The following is a 15041-nucleotide window of genomic DNA, read 5'->3' on the forward strand; positions in this document are numbered from 1 at the left end:
CGCGTAAATGGAAAACGAGTCAAGCTTTGCAAATAAAACGCATACATATAAATCAGTGGGAAAAATATGAAATATATCAAAATATAATCACAATGCGGGAATGAAATTTTATCTGTGGTGATATAAGCTAAATAGGTAATATTTCGCAATAAACATTCAGGCACCATTTGCCATTTAGACAGCCTTCAGGAGGCCATTGACTCCATGTATGTACATACTTGTAGTGTTATTGACCTACATTACGGTTATCTCGCTTCCAACACTGTGTTTCCTCCGCCTAGACATTATAATTATAGAATCGACAGGACAAGCATACAGACAACCTGTCCTAATAACAGACCATTGAATCATATTTTGATTTATATGATATTATAGTGCGCGGTCACGGCCTAAGCAACCTCGGTAAGGTTTCTTTAATAATGATGACTTGTTATTAATAAATCACCAAGTTAATCAAAGGAATATGTTGTAGAGGCCGCTTACTCTTCCGGAACACCTGGTCTTATTATCCTTGTACTTTTTTCAGGAGTCTCCGTATAAATCTTTCTTTTGTTCCTATTTTGCCCTACTTTTATTGATTATGATGATGTTGACATGTTGGTATTTTCTTGTTGATTTTGTAATATGTGTTTAGATATCCTGTTTTTATCGGATATAACAGTGATTTAAACACAGTTGTTTTTAGCGTAAGGTGTTTCAAGTGTGCAGACAACATTTTTGAATTTGTCTCGCTCCTAAACAGTTTCGATCTTTTTTTTAATTATAGTCCTGTGGGTAAATAGGTAAATTAAATAATCGAACCAACCCCCCCCCCCCCACCCCCCCCCACCCCCCCCCCCAAAAAAAAATGAAAAATGAAAAACAAACATGGAATCTATTCTAATCCTGTTTAGACCGAATTTCTTTTTTTTTTTCGAGACGGATTGATTCAGAGATTTTACCACAACTACGTGATAAAAACGTTTGTACATTGTAGCCATAAACATTTAGAGCTATCTTTCAAAGCCATGATAACTGGTCTGATCATGTAAATCATATTCATGAAAAATTTGTAAAATAAGAAATAGTCTTGAGAACGCTATAGACTTGACGGAAATTCGCTTCAAAATATAACATTGATTTGTCGTATTTGAAAATACGCCAATACAATGTAGACAAATTGTACCGAACGAGAGAGTAATATCCTAGAGTCCATCCAGCTTGAGGCAATACGAATAATTAACTGCTTGAGACGGGAGACAACTCGTCATATCTTATACAGATAACCTCCATCAAAATATTGAATTTTAAAAGATTTTTCACAATAGATCCAGCATAATAATGTTTGTGATTCAACTTAAGTTCAATTATAATACTGACCAATATTATCTCCGTTATGTATACTTGATGTTCCCTAGCAGGAAACATTTCTTTTACTGGTATCTTCTCAAAATAATATCGAAACGGAATAACCCATCTTTTCTCAGATACAGTCAATAGATGTAATGAAAAATGATGTATAATTGCAACCCGTTGCAGATGCTGAAAACAAGTGCACCTCCATTAGAAATTCTGTATGTAATTTGGACGCGGTCTTGTTTAATTTCCACTTAATGAGTAACCCTGTCTGTACCTGTGATCAGTTAAGAAACTCTGTCGTAATTTGGACGCGGTCTTGTTTAATTTCCACTTAATGAGTAACCCTGTCTATACCTGTGAAGATCGATTGAAGATTGTTCTGTCATTTTCCCCCATTTCCCCTCCATATTACCTCATTTTTGTGACCTACGTGATTGCGTTTCCCTAAAAACTCAAACATTTATAAATGGTTGTCATCAGCTTGATGTAGTCACGAATGAGTTGATTCAGAGATTTATTACTGGTACCAGACGTCTTTTTAAAGTAAATATTCCGTCCATACATTATTGTGTCAGATTTTGTCAGCTTGCTTTCTGTATGAATTCAGCAAAGGAGATCGAGTTAGACAGTTTGCCTGTGTTGCATTCCAATCAAGGTGGTTTTCAGACTGATTCTTGTCATAATCATTGAGTGATATTTACACCAATAAAGCGATAGTTTCTTTATTCCATTTACTTGTCTCAGATATTTCTGTATCATTCCAGTATCCTTCACTTTATTAATTCATTATCTGACTGATGTGTAAATTTGTTTATAATAGTAAGGAGAGTTCTAAGCTATGATTGTTGCCCAGTTCCTTTTGTCAGTAAAGTCATGGCAACAAAATATTCTAAAACAAAAGAAAATCTATCACAGAAATATTGATATCGCGGGCCAGAAATGTCGAACAAATCGACAAGTAATCATCATGCTTTGAGGAAGCAGGGATGCTACTTCCAAAAATGACAAATTCATCAGTAGGAAAATAACCCAAACACGTTTAATTACCATACAATATGGAGGAAAGTGATAACTGTTAGTAGTAAACAATGCTTCTGGATGATACAGAATGATTCACTGTTTCAATGTGGGCACAGTACGCCGCGACTCTTATCACCAATACCAACCGCACACTATTTTTCAGCAGCATGTTGAGACGGAAATTGAACTTTGTTCAGTTAGGCTTCACCCTTTATATCATTAGTTTAAGTTGCATTATTACAGACAAATGGTCTGGAGTGAAATGGCATTTCTGTTTTAAAGCCAGTATCATTAATAAAATTTCAGTCACATCCTCATTTCCCCATTTTGTTAATAAACTCAGGCATTACTCCAGGATACCGTGAAAACTCGAAATTAAAACGATGCTTCCTTTCTTGAAAAGTAAATTAATGATGCACCACACCAACTTTTATATAAATCCACCAAGGCCTGAAGGAAAATAGTGTTTAAAACATATCTAAGCTAATTCTCCCTTTAAGGGACTCGCTCCTTAACCACTCGGATAAAATAAAAATTCAGAATTCTAAGAAATGATTGACAAATCTAACCTCCCCCAATAATGCATTAAGCCAAATTTGGTTATAATTCATGAAGGCATGGATGAGGAGTAGCAATTAAAATTATTGTTTAACTTCCCCTTTTAAGCCTCTTCATCGTTCTCTATTCTTAGGAGTAGAGCATTGATAATGTAGGAAGTTACAGTATAACTCGAAGACTAAATCTAAGTTGTCTTTATAACTCCAATCGAACATCAATTCCATCACACATTATGTGCTAATGTTTATATGAAATGTGGCAATGCATAGAGAATATCTAGGTCAACCTTCGGAATTGAAGATCATATTGTTTTCCCATGAAGTCACTTAGTTATAAAGATGACATACGTTTTATGCAGTGACACGTGGATGGGGACTCCTTGTCGTTTGTGACACTTAAAACTTTCCCTATATAGGTCACAAAAGTGTCTTTACATAAACGTTTGAAATAATTGTTGACAACATAGAATGTTACTATCCTTCTCAAGTTTAGCACAGTGACAGTAGCGTTTGGTGTAATATTACTGATCCTGTCGGTCAGAACAATGGCTGAGCAATATCCCACCTGGTCCATCTGGTCACCAAATCATTGGACATATGCTTACGTTTCTAAATAAACGGAACAAGTGGGGGTATTTCAGGAAACTTCAAACACAATAAAGGTTTATACACTTAAAATAACACATTTGCACAATAGAGTTCACTAGCAATTGCACTAGTGTTCTTAAGCTTCTGTACAATTTTGTGTACTTGATTTCACTATTTCTGAACTAGATTTTACAGACTACTACAATGGAGTGTATCAGTGTGCGCATCATAGTTTTATAGCTATAACGCTTAAATGCACTAGATTGAGCCATTTTTGTAACAAAATTCAGAGTCAAACTTGTTTACAAGTTGTATGAGCTAATAATCCAACCCTTGCGTTTTGATATTTGGAATAAAATTATCGACAAGCAAATCATTTTAAAAAGAAAACGGATATTAACTCTGTCTACATTGAAATATTTAATGTTTAACATAAGGTCTTTGGAATCTAGAATGCATGGCGACATAGCAGTATATCTGGAAGTCCTTGGGGAAACGGGCAAGCTTAAAATAGAAGGAAAATCACATTGATTGTCATACCAAATAGCATGGGCAGCACAGCTTTTGGAAACGGATTTGACTACAGTGATGAGAAATTTAGATATCCATTTTTGGTAACTTTCGCTTAAATTCAGTGTTAAGACCTTTCGAGTTTGCATTCTACAGATTTCTTCAACATCACATGAATATCAAAGGTTTTGTCAATTAGCAATTGATGAAATACCGGCACACATTTTGAAGAAGAAAATCAAGGAAAATAAAACCAAGTGTTCAGGAAGAGAAAGCGTCTTCTGCTTCATCGACGACACCCGACATGTAACCCTTGGTCAATAAGACCACTATGGCGACCATAAAATAATTTTCATCAACCTGCATTTTTTAATCCTTGTTTTACGAGTTTGTCAGTCAGTTGACGAAAATCGTGATAATGTACAATATTAACTTAACCAATGTATTGTTCAGATAGCATCTCTATATTCTCGACCCGACTGTATTGTTCATGTGTTTGATATATAAAGATTTATTTTACCATTAGTATGTCCACATTATGATATTATTGTTATATATTTAATATTGTTACTATAATTTATCACAATGTGACAAGTATCAAACCATTTCTAAGTATTGATAGTAGAAAGAAAACTGTTTTCTGTGGGTTTTCTTATGTTACATATCCAAATACCTACTGTTATGATCATATCACTTTTTTTATTGCTAATCTCAAAGTTTGAGAGGTGGACCTATAGTAGTGTTTTTTGTGTGAAAATTTGAATTCATGCCTTTAGCAGGGTAAATATTTGTTTTATTATCCTATTTTATCGTTCTCCTTTCACTGGTATATAAAAGTTTCTTCTTACACCAAAATGATAGATACTTTTGTTAGCATAGCTTGTTTCCACGTTTTAATACTTTTCACACATGGATGATTTCTTGTCGTTTATGAAACGTTAGCTGGTTATGCATTCTCTTATATTTTTTACGGTTTTACATACAAATTTGAAAAAAATTAATGACAGGTGGTATCCATTCTTCTTATAGTTGATTAAAGCCAACAATCCAGGTTGAGGAAAACGTTGACAAAATGCGGTGATTTTCACATTGTGGTGGTATCTGGTATTCAAGGCTATGAATGGATACGTGCACGGACCGCAAAAAAAGTAATGTAGTTCAACACCAGTAGTTTCTCGTTCCTAAACATTACAGCTTTTCAAACACTTCAGAACAGTCTCTCAAAATGCATGGTACCCGGTATGTGTTAAAAGAACCCTATATCTTCTTTAAACACGCAGTTTTACAGAGATAAATAATTTCAGTGTTACTTCATGCTGTTTATGATGTTTACACGAATGGAAGCCATACATGCACACTGTAATCTTAAGAGCCTTTGGAGAATAATGAACTCAAACGTGTAGCTCTTTTGCGATATATGGAACGTATACATGGCAGGTGGATTGAGGTGTTAGGGTATATAGGTATATGAAATATATACATCGCAGGTGGATTGAGGTGTTGGGGTAGGTAGATATATGGAACGTATACATGACAGGTGGACTGAGGTGTTGTGGTGGGTAAATATATGGAACGTATATTTGGCAGGTGGATTGAAGTGTTTGGGTAGGTAGATATATGGACATGGCAGGTGGATTGAGGTGTTGGGGTAGGTAGATATATGGACATGGCAGGTGGATTGAGGTGTTGGGGTAGGAAGATATATGGAACGTATACATGGCAGGTGGATTGAGGTGTTCGGGTAGATAAATATATGGAACATATACATGGCTGGTTTATTCAGGTGTTGGGGTAGATAGGTATATGAAATATATACATCGCAGGTGGATTGAGGTGTTGGGGTAGGTAGATATATAGAACGTATACATGTCAGGTGGATTGAGGTGTTGGGGCAGGTGGATATATGGAACGTATACATGTCAGGTGGATTGAGGTGTCGGGGCAGGTTGATATATGGAACGTATACATGGCAGGTGGATTGAGGTGTTGGGGTAGGTAGATATATGGAGCGTATACATGACAGGTGGATTGAGGTGTTGGGGTAGGTAGATATATGGACATGGCAGGAGGATTAAAGTGTTGAGGTAGGTAGATATGGAACGTATACATGACAGGTGGATTGAGGTGTTGGGGTAGGTAGATTGAGGTGTTTGGGTAGGTAGGTATATGGACATGGTAGGTAGATTGAGATGTTGGGGTAGGTAGATTGAGGTGTTTGGGTAGGTAGATTGAGGTGTTGGGGTAGGTAGATTGAGGTTTTGGGGTAGGTAGATTGAGGTGTTGGGGTAGGTAGATTAAGGTGTTGGGGTAGGTAGGTATATTTGGGAACAGGGTATAGCGTGAACAGGAAGAAGATCAATACTTTAGCCCAGTGTTTGTAATACGTAGTTTATAATTATGTAACAAGGACACGAGACAGAGTACTCCGTCATACTAATAATCGTTCATTTGTAACCATGCTTGTTTACATCAGTTAAACTTGTGTGTACGGGTATCAGGAGAGCGGTAGTATTTTATTGTATACGTTACCTAACCTTCCTTATTGTAGAGTTAAATTACAATCAATACAGTTTAGACAATCGTTTAAATAAGTCGAAAGACATTTAGACATACACGATGATACAACTGTTTACCACGTATACCGAAACAAAATACACAGGGGATCAAAATAATGAAAATACAAAATACAGAGTCAATCGAAATCACAAAAGGACGATCAACCCACACAAAGACAGGTATCGAGACTGTGCCCAACTGGGGACCTACAATGATCGACTTCAGTGACCCGTCAAGGGAACGCTTGTCTAGATATAGCTGGCCGCCATTAATCTTCGCACTAAATACATGTGACGTTTTGCACAGTCAGAGAGATATGGTGTGATGTTTAAATACACACGAACATGTTATCGTTATGATATCTGGAATATGTGGATAGATTACAAACAGCCGTGCGAGGTGGTATACGTGAGTAGTAAGGATGGATTTAATCTCACTCCTCAGTTTTAACGCAGTCACAGTAACCGTTGTTGTGATACTACTTGTCCTGTTGGTCAGCCGGTCACTACAATGGCCGGCCAACGTCCCGCCTGGTCCAGTTGGTTACCCTGTCGTAGGATGCATGCCTATGTTTCGAAATGGAAACTTACTGGAGATATTTCGGAAACTTCGAGTTCAATATGGCGATGTGTACAGTGTGAAGATTGGAATCAGTCTGACGGTGGTGATCAGTGGAGTCGACGCGTTAAAAGAGGCTTTCATCAAACATGCCGACGATTTCTCTGATAGATCCCGGGCATCTGTGACAGGCAATCTTTTCAAGCATAGAGGTACACATATACATGTAGTTAAAATATTTGTGGTTTATTTACAATTATCCCGACTCCGGGACTCCCCTTACAGCACACGCTTACTTGTTTACTCCTGTTTACAATTATCCCGACTCCGGGACTCCCCTTACAGCACAGGCTTACTTGTTTACTTCGGTTTTCTCCTGTTTACAATTATCCCGACTCCGGGACTCCCCTTACAGCACATGTTTACTTGTTTACTTCGGTTTACTCCTGTTTACAATTATCCCGACTCCGGGACTCCCCTTACAGCGCATGTTTACTTGTTTACTTCGGTTTACTCCTGTTTACAATTATCCCGACTCCGGGACTCCCCTTACAGCACATGTTTACTTGTTTACTTCGGTTTTCTCCTGTTTACAATTATCCCGACTCCGGGACTCCCCTTACAGCACACGCTTACTTGTTTACTCCTGTTTACAATTATCCCGACTCCGGGACTCCCATTACAGCACACGGTTACTTGTTTAGATCGATTTAGTCTGATCACAATCCTGCGCAATTGCTTCACAGTTTGAAATCGTTCAGAGATAGTTACTTCCTATCCTAGTTCTTCGTCACATGTTCTGTCAGTCCTTCTTGGTTGTGGTGGTTAGATATAGTATTGGTGGTCGACATTTTCCTTACTTATGTAATTGATTATTCATTGTTATAACTTTTTCCCGCAAGGTCCTGTACAACTTTTACTGTTAATATAGGATCTGAGACAAGAAAAACTTGTTCTCTGTGATGACCCTATATACATTTGCAATTCTGTATCAATCAGTGTTAAATGCATCTCGTTTTGAGTCCCTGAGTTTTATTTGTCTCCTCTACGAAATGTGAACATACAAGTAAACGTCACCCACACACAACATCACACATACAACATCACACACACAACATCACACACACAACGTCACACACACAACATCACACACACAACCTCACACACACAACGTTACACATACCACGTTATACACACAACGTTACACACACAAAATCACACACACAACATTACACACACAACATCACACATAGAACATCACACATACAACGTTACACATTCAACATCACACACACATCGTCACACACACAACGTTATACATACAACGTTACACATACAACATTACACACACAACATCACACATACAACATCAAACATACAACATCACACACAACGTCATACACACAACGTTACACATACGACGTTTTACACACAACGTTACACACACAACGTTACACACACACAACGTTATACACACAACGACACACACACACACAACGTCACACACACAACGTTACACATACAACGTTACACATACACAACGTCAAACACAACGTTACACACATAACGTTACACATACAACGTCACACACACAACGTCACACACACAACATTACACATACAACATTATACATGCAACATCACACAAACAACGTTACACACAACATCACACACACAGCATTACATGCACGTCACACACACAACGTTACACACACAACGTTACACATACAACATCACACATACAACATCACACACACAACGTCACACAACGTTACACATATAACGTTAAACACACAACATCACACACACACACAAGGTTATACACACAACGACACACACACACAACGTTATACACACAACATCACACACACAACGTCACACACACAACGTTACACATACAACGTTTCACACACACAACGTCACACACAACGTTACACACACAACGTCACACATAAACAACATCACACACACAACTTTACACGCACGTCACATACACAACGTCACACACACAACGTTACACATACAACATCACACATACAACATCAAACATACAACATCACACACACAACGTCATACACACAACGAAACACACACACAACATCACACACACAACGTCACACACACAACGTTACACATACAACGTTTCACACACACAACGTCACACACAACGTTACACACACAACGTCACACATAAACAACATCACACACACATACATCAAACATCACACATACAACGTCACACATACATCAAACATAAAACGTCACACATACAACCTCACACACACAACGTCACACATACAACGTCACACACACAACGTCACACACACGTCACACACACACACAACGTTACACGTACAATATCACACATACAACATCAAACACACAACGTCACACATAGAACATCAAACCCACAACGTCACACATACAACATCACACAGACAACATCAAATCCACAACGTCACTCATACAACATCACACGTACAACATCAAACACACAACGTTACACACACAACATCACACACACAACGTTACACACACGTCACATACACACAACGTCACACATACAACGTTACACACACAACGTTACGCATACAACGTTAAACACACAACATCACACACCCAACGTTACATACACAACGTTATACACACACACAACGTCACACATACAACCTTTCACACACAACGTCACACACACAACGTCACACACATAACGTCACACATACAACTTTACACACACAATGTTGCACACATTGATGGTCAGTTTTACGTTTATAGGTATCGGATTCTCATCTGGTGAATATTGGAAACACACAAGGACATTTGCTCTATCGACACTCCGAAACTTTGGATTTGGTAGGAAGACTTTGGAATCCAAAGTACAAGAAGAGATAACAGCCTATCTAGACGTGATTGAAGAACAGAAAGGAAGCCCTTACGACATGAAGGAAATGACTGTGATGGCCATATCAAATATCATATGTAGCATTACATTTGGAAACAGATTGGATTATACCAATGCAAAATTCAAGAAAATAACATCTCTTTTTGCCGAAAATTTTCGATTAAATTCACTGGGAGGTGCCGCTCAAGCTTTGCCATGCTTGAGACACCTTCCTGGAGATATGTTCCATTTAAAGAAATTGATTCAAAATTCAAAGGATATCAGAGACTTTGTCATAGAACAAATAAAAGAGCACAGAAACTCGTTTGACGAAGAGAATCAACGAGATTTCATTGATGCGTTTCTTAGTCAGCAAAACAAAGATGGCGAGGAGGATACGATATTTGAAGGTGAGAACACTCCATTTGTATATATTTTACACGGTATGTTTGAATTTTCAGCATTTGATATATAATTTGGAAGTGGACATATCTGCCTCTGTGTCATATATTTGATATTCGGGTCTTCATGTTGTCATATATTAAACCACGGGTCATATTGTGAACCTCGCGAAGCAGAATTTATGGTTTTATGGAATTTAAAAGCTTATATTGCCTTGAAATATTCCTACTTTTTACACATCCATACCCCATTCTGAACGTTAGGGTCACTGTCATTCTTTATTTATATCGCAAACGTGAACCACGATACAAGTATATACATGTGTCTACCTCTAAAGTATCTGTGTTAAAAAGGTGCTACTCACTTGTGTGTTGATTGGATAATCAATCAAAGTTGGTATCCAAAGGTCCGTGTTAATTACTCATGATATCTGTGTTCCTTCATGTGTTGTATGTAACTTATAAATCATACATGTATTTATTGATTACCCTTTACTGTTCAACTATGCAGATCTGAACCTGGCAGTTTCCGTCATCAATCTGTTTGTTGCTGGCACCGACACAACGGCTACTATGATACGCTGGGCAATTATTTACCTTATTCATAACAAAGACATTCAGGACAAACTTCGACTGGAGATAGAGATAGTTGTCGGGACGTCTAGACTACCGTCACTTGCCGACAAATCTAGTATGCCTTACTATGAAGCGTTTATAACAGAGGTGTTCCGGATGGGCAACATTGCTCCTCTTTCTGTGCCTCACGGAGCTTTGAAGGACATTCACTTCCGGGGCATGGTTATTCCAAAAGGATCTCTAATAATACCAAACCTTGATTCAGTCATGACCGATCCGGATCTTTTTGAAGATCCTGATAAATTCGATCCCGAGAGATTTCTAGGGGAAGACGGGCAAATGAATGGCAAAGAAAGGAATGTTATGGCCTTCTCGCTAGGTAATGATGTTTTAAATATGTATGTTCAGTACAAACAAGTGAAAATGTTGCAGCAATTTTCATGCGGATTTAGAATTCCATGTAGTAGAGCGAGACAATAAATTAAACCGCCTCTTTCAGCTGTTTAGTCTTCTAGGACTTGTCAGTGATGATAAGGGAACTCAAGTTTGAAACCTAGGAGAACAATTTGTTGACATCATGGGATCATAGTATATTTTATTTTAAACTTTTTAAAACGTTAATCTGATACATAACCATAATCTGATCTATTACGGTTATTTTACTGTTTCCGGAATCAACTGACACATCAAATAGACAATTAGAAATTACACATCTAAGAACTCTGTTTGGTGAAAGATTAGATATTGTCAGATTTCGCTAAGACTTGATATATAAATTTTATTATGGTAGTTTGTGCCTTAATATGTCCATTCCCTTTATCAGTTAAATGTGTGCTTAACATTTTGTTGGTTTGAAGAATGAAAAAAAAAACAAAAAAACAAAAAGAAAATCTACTGAATCCCTAAGCTTACTATAGTGAAAAACGTAAGTTTGGTAATATTGAGTGATTCGATGTTTTTTAAAGGGTTTAATGGTTGATAAAACAGATATATCCACATATATACATACATGTATGATTAATGAAGTAACAACGACAGTATGGACAAGCGTGAATTATCAAATTTTCGAGGCAATCTGACCCTTCATCCAACGAACATTTGTTTGTTAGGATCCAGTACAAATATTTGACCATACCGTCGATATATTACCGTCTAGATTATATATATATTACGTTAAAATATTTGTGTACTGGTAACCTATGGATCAAGGTTCTTGTTTGTGTGATCTACTTTGATACATCCAACTTGTTAGATTTCTTTATATACCCTCCGTCCGTCTGTGGTATCAATATTCATTGTGTTTATAGATACTTCTCTCGCCATTCTTCTTTAGGTTCTTGTTATATTGTCTTTGTATCGTCGTGATAGATGCAATGACATTAAATTAAAACGGCATGATGTGCTTATAATTACAACGATAATTTAGAAGACTATTTATGCAGCGCCTATCTTTACGATCAGTAAGTTTCATAGTGAACTTATCTTTTTATTTGTATTATGAATACAAGGATGGCTGAGGGAATTAAACACTCTTTAAATTTCTGATTACAGGACGGCGAATCTGTATCGGCGAGTCCCTGGCCAGAATGGAACTATTTCTGTTCTTGACCTCACTGCTGCAAAGATTCAGGTTCCTGCCGGAGAACCCAGACAAACTCCCGTCAACTGAAAGCATTTTAGGATTAGTACGAGTGTCAAAGGACTACAGATGTCGTGCTGTGAAGCTCATATGATCAATTGTGCCAATGAGAATGCATTCAAAAATGTATACATGAGATTTAACGTCACTGGAAGTGTAGATAGAACATCGTGTTGACTGCCAGAAATATATCTGTGCACTTATCAAATGAGGATATAGTGCGTTCATTAAAATGTTATCATATTGTTCTTAACATTGATCACTTGATTCTCTATGGATAAAACTGAGATGTAAACTTATTTTTAACAATTATTGCGAAACAAGTTATAGCAACATATATCAAAGACTGTTGTTGTCTCGGATGAAAGCGCGCGTGGTCGGACAGGTGCATCTACCTTTTCACGTCCGTTCGCGGAATCGAACCTCTGACGTCTGGGTGAAAGGCGAATTTGTCACCATCCAACAATTCGATAAAACTGACTACATATGACATCTTCATACAGTTTATAGTATGACATATTCCATACTGGACGATGTAAGTTTGATTTTTCTGACAATTCCAAAGGCTTTAGTTGATTGAATTTCCATGTACATGTGTGTATATATATATTCCCTCTTCTGTCATGCTATTAAACTTCATTTAAAGTACATGAATAGTGATGGATAAATTCGGAATAAATTCCAGAAATGAAGGAACGTTATAAAATCCGGTGCCAGATTATATATTGGTAACATTCACAAGAACATATAGGTCAGGTTTGTAGTTAACAGTAGTTTCAGTTATTGGAAACGTGACTGAGTTGAAAACAGGATAAACATCTTCCCACGGATAATTATAAATCTCCATATGTATGATCGTTTACCCTCCTGATAACTAGATGAGAGACTTGTTTGAATAATATTTTCTAGCATGTTGTTTTAACGATATTTCGTTCCTTACAATTAAGGTCCAGCACCATGTCAATTATACCCTAATGTTAGTTGTAAATGTATCGTTATACTCGATATTTTATCCAGGTTTACATAAGCTTTTTATTTAACAAGATCATGGAAATAGCTTTTATTTTTAGAGATGGCAAAAGTTAAAAAAAAAGAAAGAAAAATGTTTCTAATAAATATTTTTTATGCCTATTACCAAAACAAAATTTGTTGATTTTACCAATTCTTACCGTATTGACATTTGCTTGCGTATTGAATAGTTCCTGTAACCACTCGATACTCTAAAACGGTAACGATTGATTTTGCCGAAAGTCTGTAGTTAAGATTTATTACCATCTTTCAATTCATTAGAAGACATATTTTTGTAATATATACATACTTTATACTTAGCGTATATATACCAGTGATTATAGTCTATATCATTAATGTTAGTTCGCTTTTTACAGTGATTATAGTCTATATCATTAATGTTAGTTCGGTTTTTACAGTGATTATAGTCTATATCATTAATGTTAGTTCGGTTTTTACAGTGATTATAGTCTATATCATTAATGTTAGTTCGGATTTTACAGTGATTATAGTCTATTTCATTAATGTTAGTTCGGTTTTTACAGTGATTATAGTCTATATCATTAATGTGAGTTGGGGGGTTTATCTGTGTTTTTACCTGTGGTTCTCACCTGTACATGTATAAAAAAAAATTATTATGCAATTTTTAATGATGCTATATTATTTTTGTTGTATATTCCAAAATAATATAAACTATTGTGATATCATTTCCACTATATAATTTTTTATTATAATAGTTTTGGGTCCAGATGATATTTTTCCAGTGAAATGTTTTAATATGAAAACTGTTCACTAATCTTAGTTCAATCTTTTAAAACATGATTCAATTCAATTTATTTCTCGTTTTACAAATGTACATAGAGAATGTCATACAAAACATATATACAACAATTAAAGGTTCACAGAGGCTGAAACATTAATAATATATATTACCGATGTCATGAAGGACAAACAATTGAAAATATAAATCTGATGAATTTACACATTTGTTTTAGTAATTAATATTATTTGTATTCATTAATGATTGGAATTTAATTATATTTACTCTTTTACAATAATATTCACCTAAGTATTACTTCCTTTTACTGAGAAATCTAGAATATTCTAATAAATAATGAAATTCATCTCCAATTTTATAATCATTACAATACGTACAAAATCTTTCTTCCCGCGCAATACCATTCTATCTACCCGTTTCAATTATGCGTTCCGGGAACACCCCAGTTATGCGGGTAGTTTGTGTGTCTGATAGTTTGGACTACCAGAGACCGGCCTCGGTCAAGACGTCCAAGCGTAATGTCTAATCGCTAAGATACGTTCATCTCCGTGAACGGCTTAGAACTGCATCTTTGACGGACAGAAGTATTCATGTCCTTTGAGAAATTAGTCCCCGAATTGTACGTAATCGAT

General features: G+C 36.4%; 1 protein-coding gene across 1 annotated transcript; it reads left to right on the forward strand.

The window, feature by feature from the left end:
- The first annotated feature begins 6904 nt into the window (after positions 1-6904).
- Positions 6905-14388, forward strand: LOC132544721 (cytochrome P450 2B5-like). Its single transcript, XM_060208366.1, has 4 exons — positions 6905-7339; positions 9902-10417; positions 10920-11363; positions 12536-14388. Exons 1-4 carry the CDS (start codon positions 6991-6993, stop codon positions 12715-12717), a joined length of 1491 nt encoding a protein of 496 aa, XP_060064349.1. The 5' UTR covers positions 6905-6990; the 3' UTR covers positions 12718-14388.
- The last annotated feature ends 653 nt before the right edge of the window (positions 14389-15041 follow it).

Source organism: Ylistrum balloti, unplaced genomic scaffold (genome assembly GCF_031769215.1).
Source record: "Ylistrum balloti isolate Yb309-2 unplaced genomic scaffold, AGI_CSIRO_Ybal_v1 Utg369808, whole genome shotgun sequence".
Lineage (NCBI taxonomy): Eukaryota > Metazoa > Mollusca > Bivalvia > Pectinida > Pectinidae > Ylistrum > Ylistrum balloti.

Excerpts from the sequence above, each read along its gene's own strand:
- LOC132544721 (XM_060208366.1), top strand. The coding sequence starts at position 6,991 with ATGGATTTAATCTCACTCCTCAGTTTTAACGCAGTCACAGTAACCGTT. Across the intron at positions 7,340-9,901 it reads CAATCTTTTCAAGCATAGAG|GTATCGGATTCTCATCTGGT; the intron begins GTACACATATAC and ends TTACGTTTATAG. Across the intron at positions 11,364-12,535 it reads TGTTATGGCCTTCTCGCTAG|GACGGCGAATCTGTATCGGC; the intron begins GTAATGATGTTT and ends TTCTGATTACAG.